We start from the raw sequence: 21,027 nt of genomic DNA, 5'->3' as shown, positions 1-21,027 counted from the left end.
AACAAAATTTACAGACAGCCTCTTTGTAATGAATGCTAAACTTGAAAAAATTAAATTACATCTGATTTCTATAAAATACTGTTCCCTCATTCTCTAAAATTTAATTGAAATTCTTCATGTCTTAGAGATCTTTCATACCATGCAACACTTAGTTACTGAATGTTGGTCTTAAAATAGTCTTAAGACAATAGGTTCTAGGAACAGGTCAGGCATTTGTAAATTATAACTCTTCACTGAATTCAATCTTTTTAATGTATTCATTGGCACAAACTTCAAGCTCTGCATTTGCCATCAGCTATCTGAACACCTTCCATAACTTCTGGCACAGAGGGAAATGAGAAGAAAAGGACAGATCTGTGGCCAATGCACTGAATTGGGACTTGTGAGATTTGGAGCTCAATATCTGGTTCAACCACTGGCTTTTTGGGTCTGATAAATACTGCTAGTTCCTTGTCTTTAATTTGGAGGCCATGTTTTCTTTGCACTTCACTATTTATAGCATTTTATTCTGGACTTCATTTATATGTGCCTTTGAAGATGACATTGTTGCAGGCATTAGTACTGCTATTTAATTGACAGGTTTCTTCCTGATGCTACACATCTGTGGACACTGCAGATGTTGTTTGGCATGAGTGTGGGAGGTCCCGGGGCAGCACTACTGGGAGGAATTTCTTTGCACCTTCATGTTCCTGGTCAAAATGAGATGCAAGTCAGCAGTGATCAGAGGGGACAACCACACACTGGGGCATCAGATCTCACACCTGGTGGTCTCAAATGCAAATGTTATCAGTTAGACAGCAGAAGAGTTCAAGAGTGAAGTGAGCAAAGGAATTTGCTCATTTCTCACCTCTTTGCTATTTTGTCTCTCCAAACAGCAAAGAAATATACTTCTGAGCCTTTAACAGTACAAACTATTGCTTCGGGTTTTTTTCCTGACAAATCCTTTCCTGAGTTTTGTAGATGAACATGTTGTTGATAGTATGACAGTCTGCAGTGATGAAAGTGGGAAAAACCTGTAAGCCTAGCACAACATTCTAGCAATTCTCCCTCTTAAAGTCTCAGCTCAAGAGGATTTGATAAAGGCACAGTTTTGCCTAGACTAGCTTATTCGCAGATCATGGCAGCTGTGTGATGACTTGTTCCTCCTACTTTTAAAATTATTGCATGTTTAGATTATGCATACTTTTATTATCCCTCAAGAGCACTGTCTGTATGTACATAACGCTTCAAGTAGACAGGCTGCAGATACATCACTTGAGAAATGCAACTAAAGAAAACAGTTCAGCAAGAAGCTACAGCTTCAAAGGTTTTTCCCAGTTGTAGAAGAAACCTTGCTGCCCAGACTATCTAACTCTTTGTTCTTCATCTTTAGATAATGAAAACTGTTACAGTCTCCTTTTATTATTTGGGGAGTTTCTTCCTACAGCAACTAAAACTTTCTAAGATCATTTGAAGACAAGCCTGGTAAGTGCATTATTAAAGCAAAATAACGGGTAGTTATCATTTTCTATCTATTTTTCACAGCTGTCTTTGGCTTTTTTCAACCTTGGAAATAAGGGTATAATTTACATTAGACAATCTTATTTAGAAATAATAGCTACAGGAAGAGAATGAGTCCAGCAGAGGCTGACACATCTTTTCATTACCTGGGGGTTTGAATGGGCAAGAAAATGTCAGAAATGCTGAAATGTCATTTTGAGTGGGACAGAATCATCTCTTCCCTTTGCCTTTGATGGTATCAAGCCAGTTAACGCCAGATGCCAGAGTGAACATATCCCATCTCAAAAGCAGACTTTTAGACACATCTTCTATCCTCACACAGAAGTCTGGACTACTTTTAAAACCAGTGGAAATTTATTACTGGTATGCTGTACAGCCTAATAAGTCCATTGTGCTGGATACTTTACCAACACAGGACAGAACCAATTCAAGAATCACCATTGCATCCAACCTAAATTTTACTTTCCTCAACTCTCTTCTATGTTGGCTCCTTCAGAGATATCACTTACAATTAGATTTCTTTTATGTTAAAAAATATGTTAACAGTCCTGTGAGGCACATTTTGCTTATTGTGTGACCCTACTGCATATATTTGCACAATAAATAATACATCTGCTGGCACAAACACTCCAGCTGAGACAGCTGTCTGTGTTGTCATGATGGCGGGGGGACCCCATGCCACTGCTGCAGCCACAGGTATTTTTGAACCACACCACATTGCAGGGTTTGCTCAGTAGGACAAGTCACTGCCAGAGAAAGCACATGCAAATGTTAACACAAAGGCTGGAGAGATGATGCTGTGTCATGACAAATGAAGCGCTGTCAATGCAACACTGGAGGATTAAAGCTTGAATGATGTTTCTTGTATTATATTAAAAATCGTAGAGTGGAATTAATTAGCATGACAAATGCTAACACCATGAGTGACAGGCTGCGTTTGTCTTGGTGAAGTGTCCCAGGCCAGTCCCGTGCCAAACCCCAGCCTGGCAAGTCCCAGGATGGCATCGACTGGAAGAGGCAAACATGACCCCTGGCTCTTGCTTTCATGCTGTGATTACCTGATATCTTGTGGGCTTGTTATAAGCATTCTTCACAGAAAAATTTTCTGTATTTCGAGTGCTAGAGTGAAAACGAACTTTCTGAAATTATAAAACACCGTGATATAGTTAAATCAATGACAGCTTCTCATACCCAGACAGCCCAAACTAAGCAGAGCTTTATAAAAACAGTAGGAAATGGTTTGCTGTATGAACAGAATAAAAGCCAGCACATTTAGACCTAAAAAGTAAACTTTTGAAAGATGGGAAAAGGTAACAAAAACCCCAAATTACTGGAAAAAAAAAGGATTCTAAATTATCTAGGAAAAATGCTATTCTCACACAAGTGTTAGACAAGAAGGTGTTAAATTGATGATTATCAATTTAGAACACAGTTTAAGAAAGGAAGAAAAACAAATAGTTATGTTTAGAGAGAACAAATCAATGTGGTACAAAAACAAATTCTGAAACAATTGATTTTCACTGGTCCTTTTAAAACAGCAGTACCATTTTCTACGTTTTTAGTTCAACAAAATATGTACTTTTAAAAAATAGAAGAGTTGTTTTTTTTTTGTTGTTGTTTTTTTTTTTTAATCAGAGGACTTCACATCTCCTATTTATTACACTAGAAGCTTCCAAGGAGAATTTTCTGGAGACTACACACAATATTTGGAAGAGGTTTCCTTGACTCTGTTATCTATGTCTGAACTTTTGGTCCACATTGTAACAAAAAAAAATTCAGTTACTGAAAGAAATTAATTCATACAATAGAACCAGAGGAGCCAATTAATATCATAGACTTCTGCACCTCTATGCAAGTGTATTACAGGGAAGGCCCTGATTAAGGGATTTTCTTCCCTGGCTGGACAAAAGATGATGAGAAATAGTTGATTTATTTATTATTATTATTATTATTATTATATATTTTTTAATCAGGATGCTGATAATGATTGCTTTTAAAGTCTCAAATAATAATGTATTTTTTTTAAATTTCTTTTTTACACATCAGGTGTGCCATGGTCTTACAGAGACAGTGTGAGGATGATCTGTAAGTAAAAACAACAGGTAAGCAAGAAATGATTGATACTCTTAATTGTTTATGTTAAAGCCATGGAAACTATGAATATTGCATGAGTTTCATGAAAAAGGGTAATCCAGACACTTTCACTCATGTGGCCTGGGGAAAGAGGGGCTTAGAGAAAATTGTGTTACTTTGGTTTATGCTTTGAAGCAGAAGGTAAATTTCAGACAAAGTGAGTTTTGTGTAGTTAGATTCAAATAATGTTTTAAAAATATTATCTTTTAAAATCATTATTTGAGTTCGCTAAAGGACAAGTGTTTATTTTAATTGAGGACTCCACTTTTCTAGTGGGTCTTTCAGTAATCAATAGCAGTGTTAAATGAATTTATAGACTAAAATTCCTCCAAATGCTTGTTTATCTTGGCAATGCTCACTATGTTGGATAGTTAAATTATTTGATAACATGGAGAAGAGTCCATGGACATACTTCTCCCTTCCATTTAGATGCCAGCAGAGACTGAATGAACATCAGACCTGAGCAGTTCTCTTAAATTCATGGGAGCATGATCTCTTCCAAAGCCATGGGCTTCACCTGGAGCCAGATGAATCACCATGAGTTGTATTGCTCAGCTGTTTGCTCCTTCAGGGAGAACCAAGAGATCCAGACAAAGCCCCAAAGCAGGCTGTGCTTTACAAAGGCAAGCTCTGCAAAGCCTCCTCCAACCTTCCTTTCCTTCTCCTCGGTCTCTCGTATTACAACTCTTCTCTTTTGCAAGCCTAAAACTGGGGGTTGGCTGTCCATATCTCAGCTGGAGAATCCCAGTGTCACCCAGTTCTTCCCTCTCCTGTCCAGCTGTGGTTTTAAAGCCTGGATGGATGTGTCTGAGAGCAGGCTGAGGGAAGAGCACGTGCCCTAGAAAAGCTGGTCAGCCTGCCAAGGAGCCGCACCAGTCTCCCATATGTAGTGACTGTAAGTAACAAGAGACAACACATTTTAGAGGGCTTTTATTTTCCCCCAGGAATGGGTTCCCAGTGTTGTTCTCTTGTTTCAAAACCAGCCTGAGCTGAGAAAATTAAATAAAGGCCAGGAATCTTTTAAGCAAAACTGAATCCTTGCATCTTTGACTCCACTGCATTTGATGACAGAAGCTGAGTAGCTTTGGTTGAGTTCCTGTGAATGTTTTGGGTGTTTTCTTCTCCAAGGTAAAGCAGGTAGATTTACCATGTGAGTGGGATTGTGGTTGTTACAAGTCTATGTCCTAAGAACACTTCATCCCAGTGATGCTCTGCACTGTGTTGCAGATAATAATTTCCATAGGCAACATCATTTTCTCTAATTGCTCTGGCATTTTCCCAAGGGGAGCAAAGTTACTTCTGTTGGAAGGGTTTGGTACTAACCATATTATCGCATTTCTCCTGCTTTGCCATGCAGACACTCACTGTGCTGAGGAAAGTGTGATGCTGTGCAGCCAGTATTTCCAAAGCAAATTTCTATTTCAAATGACCAAAAGGACAGCGGCTGAGGTGGGATGTACCCATTGGTGGCTACACATCACTAGGCAGATGTAAGTAGAGAGGTTGTTAATTATACCTTTGGGTATTTAGGAGGTGTTATTAAGCTCTGCTTAGAAACTTGTTCCCAAACCTGGAGTGGCAGTAAGTGTTGTAATGACAGTAAAATTAATTTGGAAATCACTTAAAGGAAGGCGGACGTTTTGATGAGGCATAAAGGCATGCTGGGTAGATGAGGAGCCAGACAAGCTGGGATCCTATTTGTGCCTCTGCTTCTGCCCCTGGTCTTTGGCCTTGCTTATTTGGCCTTGGGAAACTCCCTTATAAGATTGCCTGCTTTTATAAAATTGCTTTTTCCCTTGTGTCCAGACAGTGCCTAATATAACGAGGTCTCAAGTCTGAGAGGACCCTCTAGGTGCAATGTAATACGATTAATACACACCAATGAGGCTAAATAAGAGACTGTCATGTCTCTGATCTACCTGTGTATCATGCAGCACCCTCCAGAAAGTCCTTGGCATGAATCCTTCCTACAAAGAAGTTGAAAAGTGAAGATACAACATACCCGTTGTTTGGAATTCAGCATCCCCATCTCAAGATCATTCTCACAGTTTTTGGCCTTAGATTTGCAGAGTTTTATGAGGCACATTTTTATTCTCAGTATGAGATAATAAAATGATTTAGGGCTTGGCACTAGATTAAAAGGAGCAGGTAAAGTCCTTCCTTCGTCAAAGTAGGATAGCCAGAGCTTGGCTCGTGCAAACTTCCATTCCACATCTGCATCCTCCTTGGGAAGGGAAGAAAGAAAAAAATACAACACCCAAATACATAATAAATAGGAAGGAATTTAGCAATGATAAAGACAAATATACAGGTAGGATTTAATTAGAATCAGATTTCTGTTTGCAAAACCAAGACCTCTGCACACAACACGTATTTGTAGGCTTCTCTGTAGTGATCTTAAAATCAGAAAAAATTGAACAAAGCAATGAATATAATGGAGAATATAAGTCCTCCAAATACTAGACTATTTTATGTTTCCTGGGATGGCAAAGGTGTTGGTTTTCAGTAAAAATCAAGTGCTTGTGTTGGTACACGTACAGAGTAATGGAAAGCAGAATAAATTGTTATGTGTGTGACAACAACAAAGACTGTCTCTGATTAACTGCAACGCTATCTAACTGTTTGCACTGCATTGGCCAGGAACCCCCCATAGAAGAGGTCAGGTCACTGATTTCTTCTGTCATTAGCTGAATTCCTGTTTGCATTCACGGTCACATATCTCTAGGTCAACACACCTTAACTCTCTTACTATTCACCTCCTGCCACTGATGAGGGTGGAGAGAAATCCATCACTCAGTGCCTGTGAATCTCCCTTCTGAACTATCAAGGTGGGCAAGGATCACTTCCAAGTACAAGGGTAAGGTTAGCACACACTTTATGGATATGCTTGGCATTTTTACAGAAGGATGGTCAGGGCCGTTTATCAGGACCATTTATCAGGGAAAAGCCAGGATGAACCACAGCTGCTCTGCAGCTGTTTCATAGCAGTTTATATAGAGGCCAGCAGCATCAACAGAAACGTGGATCTGCCAACACCCTGTCCTCATGTACATCTGTGTTCTGCTGAAATTAATAACCTCTGATTACCCCATACCTCTGAAACCCAGTCAAAAACTGGCATAACACAACAGAGCTTAAATTTGTTGCAGTTACAGCAACGTGTCTCTGCCAATGGAGCAGCATTCACTTCTGCCATTTGGTCTTCTCATTGGGGTTGTATCTCACAGAAGCCTGGACTTTCTCTTCACTCAGTAGGATGACTGTCTTTAATCTCCCTACTACTGAGGATTGAAAGGAATTAATTAGTATGGGATTTACTAGTTTTTTCCTAGTCCTCAAGTAGAAGAATCTGGGCCAAATTGCTCACACTTGTTTTATTTGCTGATAGTTACAAGTAGTTTTGGAAATTTCTTTGCCATCAGGAAGGATGATAAAGCTTTTTTTCCAGGAAAATGATCATCACAAAGTTTAAACTAGAAAGTTATTGTAATATAGGCCACCTATTCAAGTATTTTTAGAGATTTTTCTTCAGAAACTTTCAAGAGCGTTTCCGCCTCCTACAATAACTAGAAAAGGCAGCATGAGGCTGAGACCCCTTCAGAAGTAAATCTTGTTTCAGTAGAAGAGGATTCAGGAAGATGCTTGATCTTAATTTTTGGGGCAATGACTCTGCCTTCTGCATGCAGGAAAGCTACTGGGGCAGAGAACACATGTAAGGTCTCTCTGACATTTAGTTACAGCACACACACGATAGAGCTATATTTGCACTACAGTACATGGATTAATCAGACATTACAGTGAGAAAACATTTTTGTTTCTGGCCTTTTGCAGTATCAGGTTCTGAGGGGAGATTAGAACAAATAATTAACACAAACCCACTTACAGAAACTTGACATTTAACAAATCAGAAGAGATGACTCAGCCCTAACGTTATCCAAATATTTGTGGGTTTTTTCTGTTTTTATTTACATTAGAAGAGAGTTGTTTATGTCCAAAACATTAGGAAATCCAGTCTGACAATATTAATAGCAATACTACTGAACAAGGTTGGGTAAACGCTGCAAATGCTTTTTTGCACAAACCTATTCATATCCCTTGAGGGCTGTGTTCATATCCTTTAAAAGCTGCTTTTGTGAATGTTCATGCAATCATGTTTTGCAGACCTAGACACTCCTCAAAAATATATATAGCAAGGTTATATACCTGGTAGCTGGAAAATAAGGAATTTTTAAATATGAATACATGAGTTTCAGACCTAGATTGGCTCGGATGTTTAACCAGTAGAGAACAGGGCAAAAAGCCAGATGAAATATTACTTGGTCTGTTATAAGCAAACAACACAGCTAAGGTAACATATGAATAAATCATCATAACCAAGACAAGGAGTAAAAATATCACAAACTACTGTCATTAAATATATGTAAAGAAAATTTGATTTACTCACAGATGGTCATTAAAAACAAGGAAGTTGAAGTTGTTCTAGAAATGATTCATTTTAATTATTAATTAAATTGCAATCTGGGGACAGACACAGCCTTAAGTCTTACTCAGTGTAAGATCTGTGTTTCAACAGCACTAATCTTGCATATAGAATAAATTACAGCTTCCTTATTTTTTTAACATTTTCTTTATCAGTGATGATTAAGTACACTGAGTTTGTAATCTAATTTCTTATCTTACCTCAATTTCCTGATAGGAGTTGTTGATCATGGCTATTAGCATATTAAGCAGCACCACCACCATAGTCACATTATATACTCCATAGAGTACATATCCAATATTCTCAATGAATTTGTGATCATACTTCAGCACCACAGATATCACTTCAGATAAGCCAAATATTGACCAGAATAAGGTTTTAAAACTTTCTTCTACCCTAAAAATAAAGCAAACAATCACTTTATAGAGTTGACATCAGGTTAGCCAGGTCAAATGCTAATAATAAAAGTGACAATCCACCAAACTAAACATGATGCCTTGGCACAGGCTTTGTAAGCCATTATCCATCACCCAGGGATGTGCCCAAACATATTTCCTGATTTGATAAAGAAATATGATTTCTGATTAATCCTATAAAGTTACAGTGTCCCTTTATTTGCTCCATCTGTTGTATTATTTGTCACTGGGATTTTGTGTCCCTGGTCAGGACTTCTCCACGGGCAATGTGCAGTTTGAAACTTTTTGTGTAGGGCTTTTTATTTGTACTCACTCAACCTTTTCTCATCCAGAAAGGACTGATAGAGGCTATCAGGGAAAGGGAAGAAGGAACTTAGTTTGATCTTATATGATGTTGTTTCCAGAGCTGAAGAAAAACATTACTTTTTACCCAGGAGAAGCAACTGAAAGGTTCTGATTTGTGGCATTAATATAAAAAGAGCACACAGTGCAGATTTAGTCAAGTCCATAGTCTGATTTTTCCTCCCATTCTGTTCTGGGACTGCAAACAAGTCAGACACCCCAGGATTTGCAGTAAAAGTTTGAAATTTAAGAGTGGCAGAAGTTGTTGCAGAAAGACTTTTTAATGGAATGATTGAAAATAAAAGGAACCAGAGTACTATAAAAAGCTTGAAAGATGGGGAAAAAGAGGGCACTAAGCCAACGGCAAAGAGAAGTGAGGCTGGAAAGGATGCAACTGGACCGACAGGTCAAAGGGAGAGTCTGATGCAGAGTAGTCAAAGCCATAACAGGCAGAAGTGGAACAGCTGAAGGAAGGAACCAACCAGCCAACCTACCTACCTTTTGGAAGCAATTTGCTTAATTTTTAATTTAAGAGCAATTGTGCCTTCACTGAACAATCCTTAGCACTCTTACAGTTAATTACCTCTCTCTCCCCCTGCCTTCTAAGAAAACAATGCCATTTACAAACTATTTTGATGAAATGGTTTTTACAAGGGTAGCAGCCTAATCCTGCTAAATCTGTTTATAAAAACAAACTGCAACATATCCTAAGGGAATGATAAGCTTTATATCAACTCCAGTGTCAATAACACCATGCATAAAAGCAAGAGAAACTAATTTCAACCATTTGAAAGGCTTTTACAGAGGACTGGGCAATTCCTTTCTGCCACAGCAAATTGGTATTTATCTCCCATCATAATTTACGGTAGTCCATATTCCATTTACAAGTAGTTGTAAGACTGAGGTAAATATTTAGGTATCAGTCTCAGTCAGTATAACTGAATTGACTGGTGGGGATTAACCCTGAGTCATGTGCTTACTCTGTTCAAGGTTGTGCTTTCTAGTTAAAGATCACATATAACACCAAAAGTCTCTGGTTTTGAAACTAGCCACCTAAGTCACTTATCAAACTAATACAAACCATAATCCCCCAGCCTTGATCCCAGCTGCACCCTGCTATTAACCTTCCTTCTTTAATTTGGAAAGGTTCCCTTAGTTTTCCACCCTGAGAGCAGATTTTAATACAATGTGTCAACTCTGCTTCTTTTCCACAGCTTAAGCATTAACCTTTGATCTGCGGTGGTGACAGATTCTCCTCAAAAAGTTAATTAAGGACTGCAAGTGGCCCTGACTGCTCTGAGCACTGCAGAGGAGACAGGGCACTGTGCTCCAGCAAAAATGTCCATAGTCCTTATTCCCAGCCTCAGGTGAGGGACCAGTTGCTGTGCTGGTGGGACTGGGAGGGTGGTATGAGAGGTGGACCTGACCTCTAGCACCTCAAAACTGTGCTTAGCAATGCCTCCAGGCAGACACGGGTCTCCCTCTCACAGAGGAAACTTTTAAGGAGACCTACTGGTCTAGATCTACCCTCCAAAAACACTGAACTGTTCTTTCTCTTTCCCATTTCGATTACTGCCAAACTGTACGAGATTTGGCACAGGTCACAGTTGTCTTTTCTTTTTTTTTGAGAACAACTCACTAAAACACAAAACAAAGGTGTCTGGAGCCAAGCTCTCAGAGGTTCCAAGATGCTGATGTGTCTCATCATTGCCAGCTAAGCAATTTACCCCCTTCCTGCGAGGTCAGCGGGTGTTTTATCCTTCTCAAAGGCAGACAAATGAAGGAATGAAGAAAGTCAGGAGTCCTGCCTAGACTGACAGCCCCTGGCAGCAGGAGGATCTGGCAGTGGCAGATTGACCAATGCTCCTAGTGGAGATGGTTACACTGAGCTCTCTTTCTCCACTGTGGAAAAACTGACTGTTACAGTGGGAAGAGAGCAGAGAGTTGGTTTGTTTGTTTCAATAGACACAGTCCTGTGAAAGTTAAATGAAGATTTTGAATCAAGGAATAAAATAGACCAGGGGCAATCATGTCATTATAGATTTTCCTCGCTTTTGTAAACAGAAGTGTGTTCTTCCTCAAAAAAAGATCATGGCAAGGCTATGATTTCATGTCAGTCTTGTGTCCTTCTCTCTAAGAAAGCTTAAAGCATCCTTTCAGACTGCGTTATTTCCTTAAATTGATTGGTTGAGGCTTAACACTGCCAAAAAAACAGTGCGGTCAATATAATCTACAAAAATATCACATTTTGGCAAAGCAAAATGAGAAGAAAAAAGCCTTCAAGCCTTGAAGCAACACTGGCACTAAACAGTGAGTCACATTTCCCTTTGGGGAGAGGGAGACAGCAAACCTCACGTTGTAGCCTGCAGCCTGATTTGTGATGCGGAAAGCAAGATGAACGCAATCAGTCTTGCCTCCATTTTGATTTTGTTTGCATAGCATGGTCTTAATTACAGGCTGTTTCAAGAGCTGTGTTCTGTACACAGCATACAATAAACAGATAAACATAGCTGAGGTCGGTTGCAGCAGTCCTGAAAATGATCTACTTTTCAGCATTCAAGAACTTTAAAAAAAAAATTTGAAAGCTACCATGGTTAGCTAAATTATTTCTGTATTTAACAGTGTCATGTAAAGTTCACTGCTTTTTTATTTCATTTGTATCCAGAACATTAAAGTGAAAGAAACGACAGAAACTTTGCATGCTAACTTGGTTCAGAGGCCACTGGGGTGCTACTTGCTTGCTCTGTCGATGGCAACACAAGCAAAATGGAGTGCAGGATTTCAAAAGTATGATAGCAAGGGAAGGTGAAAGGCAAGTTACACCAAACATTCACTCATTATTATCATTACAACTAAGCAAGCAGTTCCCTCCCACTGTTATCTGGACAAATGTACACTCCTTTTTCTGCCTACGTACTATCGCAGGAAGCCACGGTTTTCTTAAACGTGTAATTCAAAGTTATGTCAGTGACTAGGTCTTTGACTGTGAGGTTTCTCACTGGGACTATCCAGTGAGCCTTTTGAGCCTGGCCACAACCAAACAGTGCACAAATCCAGTGGGTCTTTTTTCTGTCCTGACCAGCCAAATGATCCGTGAGAATCAGGTCCCATAGTCAAATAGTCACAATTCTGAATATAAAATTTGTTTTCTGTAAAATTTGACCCATCCTCATTAGAAGGAAATGCTTTCAGTGAAGTCATTTAAGTCACAGAATGGTTATGAGGACACCGAAGTAAGTGCTATTCTTTGCTCCACTGAATTTTCATGAATAAGCTAAGGGCAGCAGGAGCCCATCACCTTCAGCAAGGCCCAGAGGCAGCACACAAAAACTAAAGAAGGAAACGTTGCTAGAATTGCTAGCTGCCCATCTGCCAATATAACCTTGTCATTAGCTTATTAAAATTGTTTGAAACTGTGTACCTTGGGGTTTCTAGCTTGTTGAATGAGACATCTGAGAAGGGTTTTGGGGATGAATGTTAATCTATTCTCTTTGTTTCATCTGATGAAAGGGCTCATTTTCACTGATCATCATTTGATACTCCGGTGTGTTTAAATAATCAGAAGAAAGTAAGTCTATTTTAAATCTCTTTTGAATTCTTAAAAGGAAAACTTATGCTCATGGAAAATTTACTTCATAGCAACATGAAGTCTCTGTGGGATAAGTAGTCACCAGGCTGAAATTTAGGAGAAAGATTTTGACAAGGCTCTCCTCAGTCCAGACATCCCTTTGGCATTTAGGCAATATTTACTCCAGTGAGCAGTCATCATTTTAATCAATGCTTGCTCATTATTTCCATCAAAAGATAGTAAATACTGGAAGATCCACTTAGATAATGAGCACTAATGAGAGAGTTACCACATGGCGTTGCATCAGAGACTGGAATTTGTCAGTGATATGCTCTAGCTATGTGTCTGGGGGATACCATAACTGAGGGTTACTGTGCCACCAGGCAATCAGGAGGGTATTGACTCAACTTCTCATTGTCTTATGCTTCAAGGGCATCTCCTTCTCTTCAAATAAGAAACAACTCACATCTCACACACTCAATTTTCTTCTACCTTGCTACCAAGCACAGATAAATGTAATTGCATCTGGCCTCATAAATCCTTCCATTAAAATACATCCCGAGGTTAGAGGAGAGGTCTAGAAGGCATATTTCCCTCAATTAGAGAAAATAAACATTATGTTACAAGATACATGTCTCACAAGAGGCTGGTGTGGTAAAACCGTCTCCTGTGCATTTGGAAGGAAACAGCTACTCACAGGACAAAAATGATGCTGAAAAGGTCATTTCTCCTAGAGGAGCTGAGAGCTAAGCCCCCAGCTCACCTCGTGACACATCAGAGAAATGACACATCAAATGCCAGCTGCTCTCTGCTCTGCATCTGGCAAACGCTGTGGGCTCAGACATTACAAGTGTGTCTGCCTGGAAGTCAGATCACAGCAAGGGGAAAACATTCTGCCAGGCTTTCCTTTTCCCTCACAGATGGGTGTATGGGAACAAAAGTCCCCACTGTGTCCCTAAGGTAAGTCATGGTGATTTTGTGAGACACAAACCTGACTGCCAGGATGCTATGCTGGTGCCACATCGCATTGTAAGGGAAGGGGCTTTCCTGCGGCTACATGGGACATGTCCCTCAGACACAGCAGGGCACTATGATGTCCCCTCCTATGAAAGCTTCTTCAAGACCCCACTTGTGCCCCACAGGGTAGGGGCTTGGGTTCCTGTGCTCCAAGAGAACCAAGGTGCTACCTCCACAGGGTTGTAGACTTTCCCTTTTCAAAAGCAGCCTCAGTCTGAACCTCTTTCCAGAAGCATTTGCAAACCTCTTTCTTTTCCCAACATCCTTGTCAAGGGGAAGGCAGGACATCCAGCATGGCCACCCTCCATAGGGGCTCTGGTGTGTAAGCGTGACCCAAGCAGAACCACTGGTCTGCCTGGTCAGTCCCCTGGCATGATGCCCTGTGCAGATTTCACATGGCCTCTGCTGAGAAGTTCCTAGCCAGGATTTAAGAAACACAGCCAAGACATCCTGGTTTGTTTTGCATCATGACTAGCAGCTGGCTTTGCAGATGTGCACCTTATAACCACAGCTCTGCTCGGGTGGTATCCTAAAACAGACCTCACATAAACAAAATCCTCCTTTCTCTTACATACATTTTGTCTTGCAGTTTTAAGAACAATAATCTTAGGTCTAACCACTCCTCCACTGCTTCTCTTGACTCATTAAACTCAACATCTCACAAAACATTTTCCTGATCTGTCATTTTCATTTCCAGAAATAACCATTTTTACCTTCCTATGCTCAGTGCTTGGGTTGTCTGCCAGGGCTGGAGCCTGTGGTACAAGTTTCCCTGACAAAATCTGGATGTTGCTTCCCCACACATCTGGAGTAGAAACTATCTGAGCAGAACTTGCAGCAGTGATGAAGCAGAATGGATAGAGCCCTGCAAGAGCAGCCGCTTTACCTTAGGTACTTACGTTGTAAACGCGGGGTTGTATTTTGCACCAAGGTAGTAAGAGTAAAGGTTGAACATTCCAATCATGAAGGCCAGGAACACCATGATGAAGATGACCATGAACTTGAATATATCCTTCACAGTCCTCCCCAAAGAGATCTGCAGAGGGCCGAAGCTTTCGTTGGCTGGAAGAATGTAAGCAATGCGGGAGAAGCTGAGTACCACAGCTATTGCATACAGTCCTTCTGAAATGATCTGAGGATCCGAGGGAAGCCACTTGTTCCTGGCTAAAACAATACATGTACATTAGGTATTAGTAATGAAAAGTGTTAGATGGAAGTTATGATGATAAATGACCCTTTATTTGAGACTGAATCTTGGTTTTGGCCAGGAGTTAAAGGAAAGAGAAGGTTTGGAACAACTCGTCATGGAAGTTGTCAGCATACTGTACAAATAGGGGTGAGAAGAACTAGTTGTATTTTTCACATGTCAAAGATGAGAAAAGAACAAGACACTGGGATTTACCAAAGTTACCCTGCAAATAAATAACATGGCTTTAAACAAACTTGATATGTTCTGTTTCCTAGTTGAACATCAACTGTGCTGTGCCTTTTCCATCTGAAATCCTTGAGACGGAGAATAAACACTACAAGGCAGTGGAGTTTGGCTATAGATTTGGATATATGACACCATGTCAATATTTGGAAAGGAAGCATTAAAGAGACTGAGATCTCTATCCTACCATTAGACAAGAAAGTTAGGATTTTTTTGATAAAGCAGATAAAAAATCAAGTTTATCATATGAATGTTATCTTTAAATTAAGACTAATTATTGCAGTCTAGTCACTCTAATATTTTTACTTTAAAAAAGCTTCTTGTTGATATTAGATATGCCTCATTTATCTAATATACCAAAAATTTGAACATTTATATTAATATAGCTTATAAGTGTCAGAGCATCAGCTGAGCTTCTTGGTTAAAATATTGTGACTCGAAGCTAAAACATGACATCTTTAAGGACACAGCAGTGAACTTAGATATTATTTGCAGTAATCTCAACCAAAGGAAAAGCAGCAGATGAAGGAATTCACAGGATCTGGATGTGACATTCTGTTCTGGACCCTTTACCCCTTTGTATCATGAACTCACTTTAAATGGGTCAGCAGCAAACCAGAGATGAAAACCACAAATTCATCTCAGCAGCCTCTTGCTTGCCTGGGCAGGGATGGGAAGATCTTCCCATCCCTTTCAGAGGGGACACACCAAGCAAGAGGCTGAGCCGGTGTGACCAGCTTATGGACCCACCAGTGAGCCTGTGGTTGTGCATCCTGGTGTGGGGTCAGGTCACGTGATCCCCATGGATTTTGCTCAGGGTTACATCTAAAGTCTGAAGAGATATGCAATGAATCGAGTCCCCAAACTGGGCTGCAAAACCCTATTAATTTGTGAATATCAAAGAAAAACCATTTCAGCCATCAAAAATAATGTTGTCAAGGCTATGCTACTGCTTGCATTTCGAAATGTTATCATTTAGAAATGACAAATAAAGGTTTTCCTTGTGGAGGAGCAGCAGCTTATGTGTGTAATTGGTGTTTGTATTCCCATTATACAGGTGTTGGATGTAATAGACGTGCAGAACACACCACCAGTTAGAAATGCAGCTCATGATCCTATATTTGTTCACACAGCTTCATTCACCTGTAATTTAAATTATATTCTGGTCACTGCTAGCTCCTGATTATTTGTTGCTCAGGCTATTTTGTCAGGATGTGATTGACCTGAATGTAGCCTTAGTACAAGATCAGAGACTGAGTGAGCCTCAGATCTTAATTCCTTACTGACTGTTTAGGAAGATGGCTGGAATGGGTATATCTGAGAAGAATACGTTAGTTTAATTAGAAAAAAACCCTTAATTAATATCACAAAAAGCAAGCTGCTTTCGGCATGCCACACATTAGCTTAGAAGAACAGGAAGCATTAGAAAGCAAAAAGCATCTTACCATAAGTAAAGTAAGCAACTTCAGGGGGAAGGGTGACATTATTGAGGTCATCATCTTGAACGTACTGATCTACGTACTGTTGTGCTTCAGTCGCTTTGAGAAAAGCCATGAACCTGGCGGTGAACGATGCCACGAAGATGGACAGCATCCCAAAGTCCAGCAGGTTCCAGAGATGTAGCACATATTCGCGTGGCCCCTCTTCCCAGATCTCCTTGCACTCTGACCATATCATGCCTGCAGAAAGGCCAGAGCATGTTTCACCGTCAAACACAGAAGGTGTTTTTATATTCAGATGGACCCTTTCCCTGACCTATAGTAGCTTCTAAGACTAAAGCAAATGAATCTTCAACTAAGCTGAATTTCTTGAAGATGTTTCATGTCATCTTAAAAAAATATCAAAAACTTGAAGCTTATGTGTCCTTTTGTGCATAGGAGGTAGAAATTCCAAAATTTCACTACATGAGTCAAGGATAAAGCAGATTTCTGGTGATGTCAGAGAAAGCATGGTTCAGAAATACTGAAGCCATTAGAAAATGCTACTGCTGATCTGTTTGGAAAATATGTAGATTTCCTCCCTTGTCCTCAAAATCTCTTTGCTAAACTGTGCCACTGAAAATGATATCGCTTGCTTTACTTATGTTTTCCTCCTTCCCTAAACCAGTGTGTGGGTCCATTTTGAGAACAGAAGCAGATCTCTGCAAAAGAAAATCTGACCCACGAGTAAATATAGTATGATCAGAGAAAAGGTAAGACAGTTCTGCCCTTACATTAAATAATAATGAATTTCCACACATTAAGGTCTGATTTACCACTTTGAAAACCCTGAGTTTAGTCTGAATTTAGGATCTTTCTGACAACAGACTTACAGATAAACCTAAATGCCATGCCCAGCAAATTCAAATGTTTTTACATCCATGTTCTACTGGGGAGTGCTGGGGAGGACAGGTGAATTCAACAGGCAAACTGGAGCGAAGAGCACAAGTCAGATTCACCAACTTGCTCAACTTTCAATCACGGCAGGGCTCCAGGGCCAAAATCTTGCTTCTGAATAGCTAAACTATTGGAATATTTAACCCACTGATGAATATTTCCTGCTCTACCCAATCCTGTTTCCATAGCAGCAGCAAACTTCACAGTTAATCAAACAGGAGCCGTGCTTGCTGATTTCCTTGTGGCCTCCTACAACCTTGTCCTTTCTGTGACTTCTTCATCCTCTTTGCTGGAAGCTCTCTTGGTGTGACATGTAAACGCACTTGCTCAGCTGCTCCAGGTATTCCTGGAAGCTCATGGTATCCCAAGAGGTGCAGTCAAAGGCTGGGTTATAGGGAAGGAAACAAGTCAGTGTGAATTTAGCCAGAGGCTGGAGGAATGAGGAGCTGCTGCTGCCAGTCCTTGTGCACTGGGAAGGATTTGATAGAAAAAGGAAAGCTAAGTTATCGATACCACTGGCGGCTGAGGCACCGCTGGCCTGTGACCTCCACATCCCTGGAATCTTCAGGAAGGTCCTTGAAGCTGTACCCTGACATAGGTTCTGCCCCATTTAGATCTGACTTGGGAGGGAGCCTGAAGTCTACTGAGTGCTCCGCACTCCCAGCTTTTCTCCTTGACTCTGGGTGCTTGGCGGAGTAAAAGCAGGAACTTCATCCCAAGCTGTCATTCACCATGAGTGAGATTTAATAATAAATTGTCTAAGGCAGAAAGTAGAAGAATTAATTTCTCAGAAACTGTCCCAGAGAGAGGATGAAATATTAAAGAAACATTTCTAGCTAAAAAAAAAGGTATCCCAGAAGTGATAGATAGGAGACATCAGCTGTACGCCTTGTGCGTGTGTGTCCTATGAAGGTACTAAAGCACTTCAAGAAATATCACATGCGTGGTAACACTGCCGACCAGAGTACTTGTTCACTGACACCCAGAAATGTCTTTTCTGGTTTAAATATTAACTGTCCTATCCAAATTTATTTCTAATCTTGGTCACTTAATATACCTAAGTCACAGATTAATGAAGTAAGGAGTGTCTAAAACTGAGTAGACTGACTAAAATTAGAATAGCTCTGTGAAAGTATCACACTGTTGGCCTATAATTTACATCATTCTTTGTGCCAACTGTGTGGCAATCATTTTTTATCCATACATATGGAAAAATGTCTATTCAGGACAAGCAGAAAAGTCAGAGTAGTTATTTGGACAGTACTGTTGGGTAATCGTATATACGTTGTGAGGGAGTAATTCAAAGCTTCTTCTTAGGTAAAAATACTGAGAAGAAAAAAAGCAGCTAAATTCAGGGGATGGGACATAAGATGAGGTGTAAGAACAGAAATAAGGGAAGAGAAATAGGGCAAGCAGATTTACCAGGATGTGACCGCATTTCATTATAGTGTTTCTGAGGCCCCCAACAGCTCTGAGAGAGATTGTTTTCCTGAGTTTGACACACACAGAAAGGTGGGACATGAGCAGCTTCTACTTTTAAGCTTCTGCAGGTCTCTTGTGCCTGTTCTCTCACAGCAAGGATCATTAGAAATGTCACCCTGATGGCCATTTCTGGTTTCAGCAGGGGAAGGAGAATCAAACTACAGGCACAGCCCATCTGGAAGAAAAATGGAAGTGTGCAAGAAGTGCTGTTCACCACCTGGGCACAAAAAGGAACAGTTTGTCAGATTTTAATATCCACTGGCATGGTACATAAATCATGAGCACCTGATGCTGCAGATCTGCCTTTGAAACTTTCTTGATCCACCAAAGGCTGTTGGATTAAGAGTGAGGGTTGTGCTTAGATTGCGTCTACCCAGGGCTTAACTGCTACCTCATCTGCTTTTTCAGTGAGGATTTTGTCTTTCTAAATGAAACCTCCTTGCTTCCAGTGCACACTTCCGTCCATATTGCTCATCAGGAGAATCCCAGCCTTCCCCATTTGAAGGCAAGAGGTGGGAAGACCCTGCTGCAGGGAGAGAGGTACCCAAGGCATACAATGAGCCAGAGATGCATGAACCAAAATCACCATGCCCCATGTGAAAGGGGCAAGTTTTCCTTTCAGAGCATTGCAGTATTTCTCTCTGCTGACAGATTTATCATCTGCAGGCCTTGGATGCTCATTCATAACAAAGAGTCATTCTCCCACCTAAAATGCTAACATTTATCTGGCTGTTCATGGGGTTGTTAAATGGGCTATCAGCTCTACCTGGCTGATACTGAGATGGTCTACAGCCTTTCCAGAGGTGCAGACCAATGGAGAATAAAGCATCTGATATGGATTCTTGGAGCAGAATGAAGTGCTTGCCTGGATGAAGGTCATTACCTCTGCTTGGTTAACTCCATTACCTGCATGCATTACAAACAGTTGAGAGCAGGAGATGACAATGGCATTTTTTTGCACAATTCCAGTCTGAAATTCTCCTGCTGGTAGTTTTCTCATAAAAACATATAAAGGTGGGTCAATTTTCATATCTCCAGCAAGATTAATTGCAGAGAGTGCTATTACAGGTTGTGCTCACTCATTGCTTCACTATGCTATGCTAATGGAGCACATTATCCTCAAATAATGCTATTCTGAATATGCGTCATAATTTTATGGTTGACAGCCAGATAACTCAGACAGCCAATTTTCTCCCCCAAAAAAGAACTAAGATCAAGGACCTGTAAACTAATTTCTCAAAAATGATGTGCTATGGTTGGAACAAGTAATGTGTCATCAGCATCCATCATTACTGCTATGGTATGAAGGAGAAAGGAGAAAGAACAGAAAGAGAAGGAATGGGTTTACAAGCTGAGAATAAATAGAATAACACTTTTTGATTGTACTACGAATAGAAATGTAGGTAGCACACCTACACTGTTGAGTCTGAAGACAGCAACTGCAGGTATTGCCAAGTAGGATTAAATATAACTATGTATATTTAGTACACGAGAGCTAGATTTATTATCCTTCAACATACACTTACTGTCTACTTACATTTACCTTTTTGGAAAAGCATGTCTTAGCAACTTTACCTGTGATATTTGTCTATAGCATTTACTTTTATGTAATTATGTTTCTACTTATGTATACATATTTATAATACTTATAAGATTTTTGCACCAAAAGGCTGAGCAGACCACCACCCTTAGTCCTGTTAGAGTCTTTAAAGTTCAGGGTCACATATGGGGCTCAGGAAATTGCCAGCTGTCTACAGGCCACGTGCGCCAAACTTTCACCTTAGCATTGCCGAAACATTGTGCGAAGCTTTATGTAGGCAGACAGGTAAAATGGCCAGAGAAGATTGTCAGTGCTGATGTAGGCAGTCATTAGAAAATCTCATTATATTCAGAAGTCTGTATAATGAATCACCTTTCTTCTCCCAGAAAAGTTAAAACCTTTGCTTTAAATGGAGTGTTTTCTTCATCTCTCAGGAACTCACCAGGCAGACAGATACCTACTGCCTATAAGAAAATAATACCTAGTCTAAAATCTAATAATCTTGTCCAACTGCTTTAATATAATTTTAAAAATATATCTTACAGACTTACTCTATCCAGTCTGGCATTTATTCAGTATTTTCTAGCCTAATATCCTGTATGGGATCCTGATTATTAAGGGGACAGGGAACAAAGACATGGTGGCCAGGAAGTCATCAGATAGAGCAGCCCTATTCTATTTTCAGGGCGGTTTAATGCCATCCATTCTTATGGAACAGTGAAATTATTCACTGCAAGAAAAG

General features: G+C 40.1%; 1 protein-coding gene across 2 annotated transcripts in view; it reads right to left on the bottom strand.

Moving 5' to 3' along the window:
• Nucleotides 1-21,027, bottom strand: part of TRPC7 (transient receptor potential cation channel subfamily C member 7) — a gene marked incomplete at both ends in the record, with an annotated part of 66,295 nt that overhangs the window by 2,825 nt on the left and 42,443 nt on the right. For both annotated transcript variants that reach the window (XM_082063668.1, XM_082063669.1), the window contains 5 exons: nucleotides 2,559-2,639; nucleotides 5,636-5,857; nucleotides 8,314-8,509; nucleotides 14,356-14,620; nucleotides 16,334-16,567. In XM_082063668.1, the coding sequence (XP_081919794.1) occupies nucleotides 2,559-2,639; nucleotides 5,636-5,857; nucleotides 8,314-8,509; nucleotides 14,356-14,620; nucleotides 16,334-16,567 (998 nt within the window). The remainder of the gene's footprint in view (nucleotides 1-2,558; nucleotides 2,640-5,635; nucleotides 5,858-8,313; nucleotides 8,510-14,355; nucleotides 14,621-16,333; nucleotides 16,568-21,027) is intronic.

Source organism: Streptopelia decaocto, assembly GCF_964273445.1.
Source record: "Streptopelia decaocto genome assembly, chromosome: 12".
NCBI classification, from domain to species: Eukaryota; Metazoa; Chordata; class Aves; order Columbiformes; family Columbidae; genus Streptopelia; species Streptopelia decaocto.
This window is presented reverse-complemented; position numbering and strand designations above follow the sequence as displayed.